Here is a 15,782-nt window from a genome sequence, read left to right on the forward strand (position 1 = left end):
TTTCTGTCGAAAGGGAAAAAAGGGACAAAAATATATGGAGCAGAGACTGAAGTAAGGGCAATCTGGGGACCTCCCCTCCTGGGGATCCATCTCGTCTGCAGACACCAAAACGGACACTGTTGCTGTGGTCAAGAGGTGGTTGCTGACAGCAACTTGGTGTGGCTGTTCCTTGGGAGGTTCGGACAGCAACTGACCAATGCAGATGTGGATGCTTGGAGCCAACCATCAGACTGAGCTTGGGACCCCCGGTGAGGGAGCTGTTGGAAGGACTGGAGGAGCAGAGGGGGACTGCAACACCATAGGAAGAACAACATTGGACAACGCCTAGGTACTAGACCACCAACCAAGGAGTGTGCAAGGAGGGATCCATGGCTCCAGATACATATGTAGCAGAGAATGGCCTTGTCTGACATCCATAGGAGGGGAGGCCCTTGGTCCTGTGGAGGTCTGCTGCCTCAGTGTAGGGGAATACTGGAGCGCTGGGGTGGGAAAGGGTGTGTAGTTGGGGGAATACCCTCATAGAGGCAAGGGGGAGGGAGGAGAGGGCAGATGTAGGTTTGTGGAGGGGGAACCAGGAAGTGGGATATCATTTGAGATGTAAAAAAATGGAGTGATTAATATAAATAAATAAAGAAGTCTGTTTCTTTCTTAGCTGTGAACATCTAGGCAGTATCTTTAACCTTCTTGTACCACAGTTTGGGCCATGAAGAGCTAGGGTGGTGATAACTATTTCACTCTGTGATTTCAAAGATCAAATCAAATTTCACGTGGCACATGTTTGGTCGTACTAAAGCTGATTCCAGCTTCACGGTCTATACGTGATTGCACCCTCAAGCTTTGGTTGAACTCTTTCAGTCAGTATAAGAGGCAGACTGGGTACCATCCTCCCCCCCCTTTTTTTTTTTAGAGGAAAGCCATCATTTTATTTTATTTTTTTTATTAACTTGAGTATTTCTTATATACATTTCGAGTGTTATTCCCTTTCCCGGTTTCCGGGCAAACATCCCCCTCCCCCCTCCCCTTCCTTATGGGTGTTCCCCTCCCAACCCTCCCCCCATCCTTCCCCTTTTAATGAGATGAAGTGGAGGCTCTTAGATACTCAGGGACTGGACTAAAGGCATCTGCTGGCCTCGAGACCAGAGGCAAAGTATCTGTCCTGATACCCAAGTCACCGTCCTGGTGCCCACATGCTTACCACATAGTGATGTAGGCACAGAGGCACATCTGTTGTGTACCACAGTCTATTAACTCTGACTCACTCTGCTCTGCGGGTATGAATGAGCTGGCAAGTGGTGAGTGGGCCACAGGGAGAGCACACTTTAGAGAGAGAAAAGAAGACTCAAGGTATTCCAGAACCTCAACCCCCAACACCTCTGAACTTTCCTTTTCCTTGACACTCTTGCCTGCCAACCAGCTCCACAAAGTAACACACTCATAGCTGTGAGGGCAAGAGCCCTTAGCACCCTCAGAGTCCTCAGATGCTATTTGGGTAAGCCCTGCATTTTACAGCCGAGGAGGGCTAATTGTGGAGTTATTAAGGTGTTGGTCTCAGCCAGTGTCAGGGACAGTACCAGTGCCAGGCAGCCTGAAGCCATGAGCAGCTTCTTCTACTACACACATGATACCTGAAGTCTAAATTCCAAAGGCATTTCTCAATTAGGTAAGTAAGGTAAATTTACTCTCCCTCCCGTATTACAGCATTAAAAAGTGCTTAAACCACTTAATAAAGAAACAGTAGCCTGAGCCACGTCTGGATCAAGTTTCCTTATTTGCTGTTTAAGTGCTTACAGATAAAGTGACTTTAAAGCTATTCACGAGAGGACCCAATTATCTGATAAGTGACCATACACGCACGTAGAAACAGACCTCTTTTATAAGTGATGTCTGGCAAGGAAAGAAATATTTGTGGCGGAGGAGCTCTGAAAAATGTAATTATTTATCCTTTCACAGTTAATGAAAGAAATTGAAATTGGAGCTTTCATTTCAAATCCTTTTTATCTGGGTGAAACTTTAATTTTACATAATTAAATTGACTTCACAGTTCAGTGTGTTAAAATATGCAATTAAACAGCATATCAAGGTTAAATGCTGACTGCTGTTGGCTCATTTAGAAATCATGCTGCTGCACTCCAAAAAAGAAACACCTGCCTAGCAATGTCGTCATCCCTGGGCCAGGGACTATACAGCCTGCAGGCCCGTGTCCTCCAGGTCAGAGCAGGGACGAGGGGATGGAGGTTTTTGTTAAAAATTAATTATTTAATTAATTTATTTTACCTAAATGGGCCAATCTGGTACAAGGTTCGCTGGGTTTAAAGAGTTTTTCTTCATTTCGTTTCTCAGTGGTACTTATTTTTTTCATTAAAAATTACCCACCGAGCTCCACCGTGGGGCCCTCTGTGAGAGCGCTTGGATCTTCTGCAGAACCAACACTGCTCCTGACTTCAGGCCAAAGCAGAGAACAGAAAGGTGGCTACTTCTTTACGGCTGAGGGTACATGAACATGCCTCTACTTTCATTTTTTTTTCCATTCCGAAATTACGATCTGTTTCAGGTGAGGTATCTTTCACGTGATGTTTGTGCTCTTGGGAAAGAAGAGCCTCAAGAAATACTAGAGGATGAGCTGAAGGGGGCCTGGGGCGAATGCTCTGGAGATGACTCTTGGGAGACGGCTGGAGTTGGCTGCGGTGGGGACTTTTAGTTACATACCCCTCCTTGTTTTCTCACGGAATAGCATCTTGGTGATGATTAATTTATGATTAATTAGCATTTCACATTCCCCCGTGTCTTGAGATCCCATGAGTAGAGTACGGTTCTAATAACAATAGATTCTTCAATTGATATAGCAGTGATTTTGTTTTATCCCACTGGGGGGCGGGCTGCTAAGAAAGATGCATGGGTCTAAGCAGCATCCTTGCTGTAATGATACATAGAGAACCTGGATTTATATGATGGATCTTCGATGTAAAGCAGGGGTGTGTCGTGGAGTTAAGGGTGTTGTGGAGTTAATTGCAGTAGCTCTCAAACAAGATATGGTCCTTAGTGGGCTGTCTTATGTCATGATCATATGTTGTTCCTGGCTATGCATCTGCTACTTCTAAGATGCCTGTTGATATGACCGGTGGGTTAAAAGGCTGAAAGATTGTAGAGGTTATAATGTGCAGTGATATTAATACAGGAATGTATGAACTTTTTACTCTTTTGAGCCATGGCTGGATCCTTAGCACCAGCAAATACCCTGGAATAAGTTTTAAAATACTGAGCCAGGGTTACATTTGTCACCTTATCAATGTCTTACCGTGGAACCCAAACAAACATTTGTGTCCCAAGAGACACCTTGGTAGTTTTAATAGTAAAAATTAATACTGGAAAATGTTTTAATGACTCAACATCAATATTAACACACCCATGCAACTGCACGGATATCTATTAATGAGTAATCAGTTTCATAATTGCAAATTAGGCACATGCATATCACATATGAATCATTGATTGGCCTCAGATAATCTGAGTTCAGAAGTTTCCGCCTTGAACAAGTTATTAAGTAATACCAAACAATGAAGGCTGCTTTTTAGAACAACAGTAAATCTTGGTTTGTTTTTCAGAAATATGTAGGTTTGGTTAAATTTCATACAAAGCTTAGAAATCTTGACCTGATTTATAGAGACTATCTAGATTTATACAACACAAGGGCCAGCAAGTGTACAGAGCAAAGCTGCTTGGATTCTCAGAGTCTCAGACTAAGAAGGGTGGACTGGGAAACTGAAATGTTTCACCACACAGTCTGATGCTTTCTGGGCTTCCTTGGTTTACTCTGATCTGTGGCAGATGACCTGCTATGACTTCAACTGTATCTTTCTGAATTCTCTTGTAGGTGTGGTCAAAGAAGATCTGAGAAGTTTTTAGTTTAACTTTGAACAGTAAAGGGAAGAAGTAACATTTTGTCCCATCACTGGCTGTCCCAGAGGCTGCAAGGATTTGCATGTGTACAGAACAAAGTACTCTGTGATTACCTGCAGAAAGGTAATTAGGCAAATTTGAACAATCCTCACCATTTAATACGAAGGGAAGAAGACAGAAAACAGAGTATATTCAACAGGCCACAGAGACAGATGAGAGCTCCAAACAGAGCATTTAATTAATGAGTGCATGACTAATATATGTACATTTGAAACAAAAGATATAAGTCAAGCTAAAAACGGGAATTTGGAAGTACTGAAGACAGGTAGTGGATGCAAGTTATGAAAAATAATATAAAGCTTTTTTTCTAGTATTAATTTTGTCATGGTTTTTTCAGTGGTAGATAAATATATAACATATATTCAATACTAAAATTGTAAAATCTAATTCAAAGCTTCACAGCTTCTAGAGTGCTAATTCTAACTATATATATGAGTTCAGGAAGTTTTATAGACTTTGGGTCTGGCTACTTTGGGTGTGTAATGTTTTTATTTTTTTGCAAAGTTCTTTTTTAAAATAATTAAGTTTATAAAAATAGATTAATGAGTGCACAAAAGTACTAAATTTGCAAGATAAACAAAACTATAACTATTATCTTTATGTTGGGTGTTTTTTAACTCTGGAAATGTCAACCCCGAGAGAAAAGGCAGTTTTGTGTTTTGGATGTTTCAGCAGCATTCCCTGTGAAAGTTATTTTTGTGCTTGGAACATTCTTGACGGGATTAACTAAACTAATGCATGCTGTATCTACCAGTCAGGGAGTGAAAGCTCCTGGGTGTCTTCTGTCCTCTTGGCCACTCCATGTACCTTTGTTTTACAAGCATGAGCAAAGATGGCTGCCTGGGAAGCTGGCTCTGTGGCCATTACAGGAGATGTAAACAAATGGAGTGATTCCAGGATAGTATGAGTATTTACCTCAGAGGCCTGTTAGAAATACTAAGGCATGCTTAAAATTAGCACCTACTTGGAGAAAAAGGCAATAATTCATAAAGATTGATGATAACACGAAGGTCCAGGCATGGTGGGTAATGTCTGCAGTTTGAGGACTCAGGAGACTATATCAGAAGAGGAGGCTCAAGAGTTTGAGGTCAATCTGGGCTATAGAAGAAGACACTGTCTCAAAAATCAACCACCATCACTGCTACCAAGAAATTCCCAACCCCATAATATAAAGATTAAACTCATCACATAAATCCAAGGCTATAGTAAGTTCTTGGCATTAAAATTCTACCCTAAAGAACAGATTTAGGAGTATGGAAGAAAAATTACAAGATTCACCTTGAACGATGACGAACTAATTCTTAGTCACCTACTCTAATATACTTAGGTATTAATCACCAGTCATTGTCCTGTTCTTTCTCGAAGTTTCCTTGTATTTCAGGAGACGATTTTTCTTTTGAAAGGAAATCTGAGGAGTTGGTTACCCATATAACACATTGAAAAGTTCAACTGGGCAGCTACTAGAGTATCCAAAGCTACTTGGGGTGGGAATCCCCCCTCCCAGATGAGTTTGAATCACGCGGTTGTGAGCCGAATCCACAGGGGGGAAGCATACTCCATTCAATCCAATAGACACCCCTGCCCCAATGTCGCCTCTTAGTCCTTAACTCCTCACAGTTAAGGCCTTAGAGAAGGAAAAATACTTAAACAGTCACAAAGGACTTTGAGAGTTCCAGGAAGATAAGGGGGCTTAGAAAGATGGGAAATTGTAATGCTATACTTTCGGCTTGCAAACGTCTTGAATTTGGGGAAGTCTTAGAATCGAGAGCATCAACCAACATGCACACGTGAATGCAGGAGAAAGGACTTGCAGGGCAGGAGTGAGAGGGCTTCTGCTTTATTCTGTTTTGGGGTGTACTTTGCGCTCGCGTCATCCAGTAGGAGCTCCTACCTTTGTTTTCTGCCTTTAGTTCCTCTGCCATCAAGCTGTCTTGTCGGTTCCCAAGCACGAATGCTAGAAATGAGAGGATCAGGGCATCCAATATTCCGATGATAGCCAGGATGTATGCCCAGCGGACCGAGCAGGCCCCAAGAGTGTACTTGTCTGTCTTCTCTCCGCACATCCGTTTTACTTCGTCTGAATCCCAGCCATCAGGGAAAATCATACAGCCAAGGACAAGGCAGGCAGCTTAAAGACGGAAAGACAAAAGGAAAAAGGTTATGCATTTTATTTAAAAAATGTTTCTAATGTTTGTTAGACGTTTCAAATTCTTGACTTTGAGAGCAGCAAATCTCATTTCCATTTCCTGTCCACCCCTCACCCCCACCCCCACCCCGGTAAGCAGACCTTGAACTCTGCAGCAGAGAAACTCCGAGCCTCTACTTTAGAGTGAGCCTACCCATCTGAGGTAAGTTAAGGCAGATTTAGCTGTGAGAGAATACTGAGAAATTGAAATTCTGTGCACCTTTGCAGGAAGGCTTCCATTGTAAATAGGCCAGAAGGAAGCATCACACCGCAGGATGACAATTCAGTGCTGGCATTGATGAGCGATGACAGCAGCCAGATGAAGGATTAGGATAACATGGGAAATACCAGCGTGTATATTGACTTTAAATCATTGGAAAAATAACATTGTGCTCCCACCTCCAGTGTCTAGTCATTTCTTGAAACTCCTTACCATGAGTGGCACACACTGACACTATCTAGTCTAGTCACACGCACATACACACACACACACACACACACACACACACACACACACACACACGCACGCACGTGCGCGCGTGCGCACACACACACACACAAACACACACAATTATATCCTATTCCCCTTCTCTTTCACCCCTCCAAACCCTACATCTCATGTACCGCTTTGCTCTCAAATTCTTGATTTCTTTTTCTCTAATTGTTTATGTGTATCTATATCAATATCTACCTCTCTTATATTATATCATTACATATTACTAAATACATAAATATAACCTGCTTAGTATCCATAATGCTACACACACAGAGACATACATACGTGCACATGCGCACATTGAATTTCAGGGCTGATTATTTGGGACTGGATAAGCAACTGCTGTGCTCTTCCCTAGAGGAAATTATTTCTCTCACTCTCAGCTTTCCTTAGCTGCTTGTAGATTTCTGTGTATGGCTAAGACCTCCTGGACTGTCCTCCAGGAGGACTGAGACTGAAGGAACGGCCATTCAGAGCCTGCCCCACATGTGGCCCATACATATACAGCCACCAAAACTAGATAAGATGGATGAAGCAAAGAAGTGCAGGCTGACAGGAACTGGATGTAGATCGCTCCTGAGAGACACAGCCAGAATATGGCAAATACAGAGGCAAATGCCAGCAGCAAACCACTGAACTGAGAATGGGATCCCATTGGAGGAATTAAAGAAAGGACTGAAAGAGCTGAAGGGGCTTGTGACCCCATATGTACAACAATGCCAAGCAACCAGAGCTTCCAGGGACTAAGTCACTGCCCAAAGACTATACATGGACTGACCCTGGACTCCAATCTCATAGGTAGCAATGAATATCCTAGTAAGAGCACCAGTGGAAGGGGAAGCCCTGGGTCCTACAAAAGCTGGACCCCCAGTATAGGGGATTGTTGGGGGGGTGGTAATGGGGGTGGATGGGGAGGGGAACACTTATATAGAAGGGGAGAAGGAGGGACTAGGGGGCTGATGGACAGGAAACCGGGAAAGGGAATAACATTTGAAATGTAAATAAGAAATACCCAATTTAATAAAAATGGAAGAAAAAAAAAGGAGAGAGATTCAGATGAGGTGGCATTCAGAGCCAGTTATTTATTTATTTATTTATTTATTTATTTTTATTAACTTGAGTATTTCTTATTTACATTTTGAATGTTATTCCCTTTCCCGGTTTCCGGGCAAACATCCCCCTAACCCCTCCCCCTCCCCCTCTATATGGGTGTTCCCCTCCCCATCCTCCCCCTATTACCGCCTTCCCCCCAACAATCACGTTCACTGGGGGTTCAGTCTTAGCAGGACCCAGGGCTTCCCCTTCCACTGGTGCTCTTACTAGGATATTCATTGCTACCTATGAGGTCAGAGTCCAGGGTCACTCCATGTATAGTCTTTGGGTAGTGGCTTAGTCCCTGGAAGCTCTGGTTGCTTGGCATTGTTGTTCATATGGGGTCTCGAGCCCCTTCAAGCTCTTCAAGTCCTTTCTCTGATTCCTTCAACAGGGGTCCCATTCTCAGTTCAGTTTGCTGTTGGCATTCGCCTCTGTATTTGCTGTATTCTTGCTGTGTCTCTCAGGAGAGATCTACATCCGGTTCCTGTTGGATTGCACTTCTTTGCTTCATCCATCTTGTCTAATTGGATGGCTGTATATGCATGGGCCACATGTGGGACAGGTCCTGAATGGGTGTTCCTTCTGCCTCAGAGCCAGTTTGTTATTGTTACAAGTCTCTGTGAGGCTTGTGAGCCCTGCTTAGTTGATTCTGTGGGCCACGTTCAACAGACAACAGATTGCTGTCTTGGGGTGGATTTAAATGCAATGAGTTGGTAAATTGAAAATATTTTCACATCTTGGCCCTCTCTCAGCACTTAGCACACAGCATATACTCTACAGCATTATTTAGCACAGATTATCTGTGTTCTTAAAGAATGCAGTTTCCATAAACAAAATTAATTTTATTTTGGACAATGCAGAACGTCCTTGAGTTGAAACCATACCTGAAAAACTTCTAAATTGCTTTACTATTTCATGAGTATTTAAAATATATGCATTCCTCAGGTAAAGAACATCTAAGTTTTCCCACCTCCTAGCTCTTGTGATTAGAGCGGCATTGAACATGACTGAGTAGGGAGCTCTGCAGTAGGCGATGGAGTCCTTGGGGTCTATGCCGAGATGGTATAGCTGATGAACATGTGGTACAAATTCACAGTGGAATGTATTCAGCCGTAAAGAAAAGTGAAATCAAAACCTGCAGGTAAATGTATAGAACTGGAAAATATTATATGGAGTGAAGTAACCCAGACCCAGAAAGACAAAGGCTTCATGGTCTCTCTTATTTGTGGATCCTAGTGCCCTAGTGTGTGTCTGTGTGTATGTGTGTGTGTGTGTGTGTAAGTGTGTGTGTGTGTTTGTGTGTATGTGTGTGTGTGTGTATACATGCTCTAGTTGAGGACAGTAGGGCATGGGTGCTATAAAGAGGGAAAAACAGAGCAGGAAAACTTTAACAAATGCAGTGGCAGGAAGCAGGGATAAATAAAAATAAGGTTGTTTGACAAGGTCATAGGAAAGATTCTATAAAAGGTCTTTTATAAGCTTGCTTAAATGTATATATAGTATTCATGTGTATATTCATATATATACAGAAATACACACACATATATATGTATCTATACATATGTATCTATATATGTATTCCTATATGTGTGTTTGTGTATGTATACAAATATATGTATATGTATAGGTACATATATGTATATGTATGAGAGATATTAAGAATTATTTATTTATCTTATGTATAGTGTAGCTGTATGCTGTACATTGTAGCTATTTTCAGACACAACAGAAGAGATGGTTCAACCATTGCAGATGGTTGTGAGCCACTGTGTGGTTGCTGGGAATTGAACTCAGGACCTCTGGAAGAGCAGTCAGAGAGAGATATTAAATGGGATTACACCACACAGAATGATAATACTCCCTGTGTCACAGCCATAATTTATTTACATACACCCTGATTCCCCATTTGTTGATGCAATTTTTTGATATTTTCTAAGTTATCTGTTTTAAATTGTAAGTTGTAAAGTGGGATTAAGAATACTGCAAATGCATCCAAAGCTTTTTAAAATTTAAGGAGGCTCTCATATAATAAAAGCTCCCGCACTAATGCATTATCAAAACATGTATATTTTTCTTTCCTCCTTCTACTTAGCTGTTTCAGTTTAGAAAGGGGAAGGTCCTCTGATTTTACACTATATTTAATTTAAGTCATAAAAATAGATGAGACTGTTAGCTTCTTTGAATCAGCGCTTGAATGCAGCGATAAATCCCGTTTCTATTAGCCAGACTTGCCTAATCTGCATGATTTGTACAGCCATAGACACAAACAGGTCTTTTCAGTTCTGAGTAGGAAGTACCTGCAAGATCCCTTAGTTGGTAGCAAAAGAAATAGTGCTCTTCTTGGATTCGTAGTAACTGTCTGTTAATCAATCAACCCTAGGGTACAGTGTCATTGCTATAGTAAACAAGGGTTCAAAATATCTGATTAATCCACACATGATGTCCTAACCACAAGGGATAGTGGAGAATAAATTCTAGTTGGTAAGTTATCAAAAAATGGCTTTCTTATTAAAATGCCTAACTTCCTTGTTCGGCAACAGTTTTACTGGGCATATATTAGAGACCATATTTGAATGCCCAGGAGAAATGGAAGCTCATTGGTTGGAGGTAGGCATGCAGAGGTAGCGTAGAGCCTTTTGTATGCCGCCATGGAACTTTCTAAACTAGAATATGTAACAACTGTGTCCTTGTGAGGGGGGTTCAATTGACTTCCACTTAAAGCATGTTCCAAGTGGCAAACAAGTGTTCACTTTCTACAAGGGCGCTCTGGGTCAAGGCTGCTGACCCCACAATGGGTTTTTCTGAAATAGTTCACGATTGGTTCCCAGGAGCCACTAAGGACAGTGACATTTTTCTTGTTAGAGAGCTGAATGTAATTTCCACGGAGGAGGCAACATCCTTAGAAGAGTCCACAGCCCTTTGCAGTAGGCTCTGTGTCCAAAGGAAAGGAAGGAAGATGGAAAAAGTAACAGAAGGGGGCTTTCTTGAGCCGGCTTATGTGGCTGGTCTCACTGTCCCACTAAGACTTCGAATGCTGAGAACCCAAGAACTGCCTATTTCTGAACTGAATTCTCCCTTTAAGAAACCTATGCACCGTTGCACGACAGCAAGATAAATTGCCTCATAATGCTGGAGCACTCGGGAGGAACACAGTGAAGAGAGAGACCTGCATTCACTAAACTCTATCAATTACTCGGGCATACCGTAGCTGGGAAAATGGATGCCAGCAGAGGCTTCCGGGGCTGGGGAGGGAAAACCTTCACACTGGCACTGGCACTCTGAACACCTGCTAAAGAGGGACGACTCACTCCCACAGCGTCCCATCAGCTCACGGCCAGTCATTTTTGAGCTAGAATATTTATAACTCAGGAGAAAGGTTTACTGTCACGGGTCAGTTCGTTTCCAGAAAATAGAGTCACTTGATGACACAGGACATGAAATACTGTGGCTTAGAGTGTGGCTGAGGGAAAAAAATGTATCCTGGAAGAGTATGGCTTTAAATACAATATTTTTTTGTATGGTCGTTTAACTTGGGGTCTTAATGTGAAGGACATAATAGCTTAATTGGTTAAGAGAAAATATACACAAACCCTAGATTGTCAAAGACAAGAGTTAGAAAGTGGTATCTGGTGATAAGAAAAGTTACTATGCCCTGTCCAGCTACTTAGCCCCAGTTTTCCTGAATAAAGGGACCCCTTCTCCTGGTGCTGCGAGAACCTGGGCTGTGTGGGGAGGATCTGACACCCACTCACATGTGCAGATACAAGCTCCACAGTTAGTGGAGAAAGATAGTCTAGATTCCTTTTTACCTGGCCACATTGATAGCAGAACATATATTTTCTATAGTGCAATACTGCCCATACCCTCTCTCCATGGTGTAATTCGTACTCTTCAAAGGGAAGTTGATTGTGGGTGTGTGCGCGCACACGCATGTGGAAGCCAGTTTGATGTTAAGAATCTTCTCTTAATTGTTTCTTATTTTTTGAGACAGGGTATATCACTGAACCTAAAAATATAATTTATTTGGCTGGGTTGGATGGTCAGAAAGCTCCAGGGCTGTGCCAGTGCTGGACTTACAGATATATGCGCCATGACAAGGTTTTCATATAGGTGCTAGGGATATGAGTTCAGGTCATCATGCTTATACAGCAGACATTTTACCAGCAGCCATCCCTCCAGCCCTGGAAGTTGAGTTTTATATATAAAAGAAATACATTATGATTTTGTTGATTCTAACACGTCAAACATATAAAGGTTAAACATTTCTTAACTTATAATCTGTTTCGATTTTTTTGTTGCTGCTATAAACCCCACTGAAAACACGATGGCTTAACTTACACAATGGGAGAAAATCATTGCCAGCTCTACTTTAGATGAGGGCCTGATATCGCGACTACACAAGACACTGTAAAAATTAAACAGTAAAGAATAAAACTTCCAATTTATGAGTAGGCTACTGGACTTAACAGACAGTTCTAGAATAAGAAATATAAAAGGTCAATAAAAATTAAAAAAAAACCAAACATTCAACAGCCTTAACAGGGAAATGTAAGTTTAAACTACATTGGGACCTCAATGTAGGCAGAATGGTTAATCATCAAGAAAACAAAACCAACAAATGCTGATAAGGATATGGGGAAAGAAGTGGTTGTCACTGTGGAAATCATTTCCAAAAACATTAAAAATAAAACTACCATCTGATTCAGATATACAATTCCTGGGAATATTTCAAGGATTTTACCACAAAGATGTTTGCATTGCATATCCATGTTTATTAAGGCTCTGATCACAATACCAAGGCAACCAAATCAGCCTAGATAACCATCAAGATATGAGACGTAATGAAAATGTGGCTAACATACTCAATAGCATTTTATTCATACACAGAGAAAATGAAGCTTACAATTCACAGGCAAAGAGATGGATCTGGGAATTGTTAAATGAAGTGACTCAGACTCCCAAGGACAAATACTGCATGTTCTCTCTCATAGACTAGTTCTCTGTGTTTGTGCATGTGGGTGTGAATGTGGGTATAGGTCATGGAACTGCAAATGAAACCATGAAGGAAAATAGGTTTTGAGGAAGAAGAGGTGGGATAATAGAACACATGTGTCATGAGAACAGGAAGTGAAGTACAAGGGTCTGAAGGGTACAAAAAGCTACAAAGGAAAGGGGATCGACAACATTATGTACACATAGAACATTCCACATGCATCTCATAGACAAAAATCAAGATGTTGATAGGAATGTATTAGAAGTTTCAGGGTATAATTTATTCCTTTCACTTTTCAGTTTCCAAATGCTTCACAAGCATTCCTTAGGCCTTGAGTGTCCATTCCCAACTTCAAATGCAGCATTGGTAGCTATGGTGGGGATGAATGCTCTCTGAAACCAAACATAGAAATCAAATCCCTCTTCTGACCATATGTGGTAATGAAGTGTTTGGAAAATAATTAAACCATGAGGGTGGAGTTCCCATGATTGGGGTTAATATATTTATGAAAAGAAGCTACACAAGGCAATAAAAAAACTGCCATGTTCAAACCAGGTACCCTCACTGAACACTGGATCCACCAGCACCACCAGACGTCTCACCCCCTAGACTCATAAAACATTTCAGAGTTGAAGGTGTCCAATATAATGTACTTTGTTATTGCAGTCAAATGAACAAAGAAATTGCATTTTCATCTGTTTCATGTATTCTCTACCCCTCTTACCCTTTATTCCACTGTAAAGGCCTACTTAGACAGTATAAACTCTCCCTCATAAGGCCTGCTCATTAGCAACCTCAACTGAAGCAGCAGCCTTAATTTCCCTTTCTTAAGCTTCAGAGGTTAGACTGTGAGTTTCTCTGAGGAGGCATTAGGTTGTCTACCATTTCATGTTATACACAGTAGTGTGTTGTCATGACCTGAAAACTCATGGAATTCCGGAGTTATAATATGTAGTCATTGTAGTGTCAACTGAAAAAGAAGGGAATCAATTCATTTAAATCTCATTATAGCTTATGAGTTTGGTACTGTATTGGCTCCATTTTATGGCGCATGAACAAGAATGTAGAGCTTAACTTTCTCTGTGAATGTTTTATCTCTTAGCCATTGCACAGTCACAGAATTCACTTTTTACAGTTCCCTGGAAGATGCAGAGCTTTTTCCTGACAGTAAAATTAAAATAAGGAGCTGACTCATCTAAGAAACTTGCGAAACAAAACAGCTAGTCTATGACTTTATGACTTTATTAATTAAGTAATTAAGAACAAAACAGGTTGGGACAAACGTGGACACTGAACTGCCCAACAATTAGGTATTTTAGTACAAGGCTTGGAGCCTATTCTTGAGAAATGGCCCTGTGGTGGAACAAAACCAGTTTCCATGACTCTAAGAAATAGGTCAACTTGTCTTGAAGCGCTGGCATCCTGAGTTGTCAAAATGGACTCTTGAAATAATTGGCAACAAAATCCCAGTAAAACAAAATGCAGGACTCCATTGATTTTTGTTGTTGAACTCTAAGGGAAATATATTCTGTTAATGAAATTCTGGTCAGTGGCTAATGAGACTCTAAAAAAAAAAGTAACATTTTTTTGGGACGAGACACACATAAAGTTATTTTATATCTCCATAGTAAATAGCCACTTTAGTTAGGCAACTATTATTTATAATTCTTGGGATGATGATGATTAAAACAAACCCAACCCTTCTCTCAAAGGACTTATAGGTCAAGTGGCGCCCAGTTTAACTGCAGTAATGAGTAGCATTATGAGGGAAAGGGAGACACAGGTTTTAAGTGGAACTGAATAAGTGGTCTTCAACACATATGATGGACTCCAAAATTGTACTTGGAGACATTTAGCCCTAGTCCTAGACCATTATTTAGTCCCAGACCATTATTATTTCAACCAGATTCAAGAGTTGGAAGGGAAATGAGGCTTAATGACTGAGTTACAGAAAAGGAAAACAATACATGAGTGTGGGGGCATACTTGTTTGATTAGAGCATGTGGATATTAAAATACAGGTGTGATGATAACTAATTAGACTAGGACACTATCCAGCATCAGCAGAAATGTACAGTACATCTGTCTACCTCCTTTGTCCACCTCAAGGGGAGACGAAATGCTAGCAAAGGAAATATGGTCTTATTGAGGAGATCTAGGGATGGATGCCACACAGTCATTCAAATCTAATTTCCCTATATCAGCAACAGTGTTCATCTCTTCTCCTCGATGTGTAGCAAATGCCAGGAGTGGCTGTCTCTCATCAGGGTATTTTTCCTGGATGGAGTCCTCCAGATAACAAGAAAAATGATTTGGCATTCTTGAGTTTGGATGAGGAAATTGCATCTATTTTTCTAATGCCAAGTCCCCCAATACTTCCTAGAAGACTCAAGTGATGCATGGATTGCCAAGATGGCACAGACCTTGCCCTTGGGCCTTCTGTATAGTGACAGATGTTTAGCTTCTATTAACCCGTCAAGCTTGCTCTTGAGAACAAGGGAAAAGAATTCTAGACACAAAGGCATCTGCCTTCTTCTTGCTCTTTCTTAGTTTCTGATATATTTTAAGTCTTTGGCCTTTCTGATGTGCCTCAGGATATCCCTCTTATTAGTTTTGTAATTAAACACTGTTATATGGATTTATATTATTCTTGCATCTCAGCTGTGGCTGTATTTGACTTGGTTCATAGCATTGTGGCTAACTACTTCCTCCAGGCCCCCATACCCCCTCCAATCCTTCCCTCTTCTCCTTGTGGGCATCTTCTTCTGCTTTGGGTAAGCAATCCTATCGGTTTCTTAATTCTATCCCATAGGAAGATTTTCAGTCTTTTCAGTACGATCAGCAGAGAGCTCAACATGGCTGTTATAACCCAGAATAGAACCACATATAAAAAAGTCTAAAACGTGACTAGAGAAAGTAGAAAAGACACAGTTTCCATATTAGAATTTCTCCTGTGCCAGAGGAAGAGTGAGGAAGGTAGAGAGACAGAGGAAGAGACAGAGCCACTGACTATCTTTCATGAGGACCCATCAGTGTCTGTCAAGAATTTCTAACTTC

General features: G+C 41.2%; 1 protein-coding gene across 3 annotated transcripts in view; it reads right to left on the reverse strand.

Moving 5' to 3' along the window:
• Positions 1–15,782, reverse strand: part of Lhfpl3 (LHFPL tetraspan subfamily member 3) — a 540,637-nt gene that overhangs the window by 166,396 nt on the left and 358,459 nt on the right. For all 3 annotated transcript variants that reach the window (XM_087655492.1, XM_087655491.1, NM_001401282.1), the window contains 1 exon segment: positions 5,849–6,085. In XM_087655492.1, the coding sequence (XP_087511618.1) occupies positions 5,849–6,085 (237 nt within the window).

The sequence above is a fragment of the Rattus norvegicus genome, chromosome 4 (genome assembly GCF_021556685.1).
Source record: "Rattus norvegicus strain SHRSP/BbbUtx chromosome 4, alternate assembly SHRSP_T2T, whole genome shotgun sequence".
NCBI classification, from domain to species: domain Eukaryota; kingdom Metazoa; phylum Chordata; class Mammalia; order Rodentia; family Muridae; genus Rattus; species Rattus norvegicus.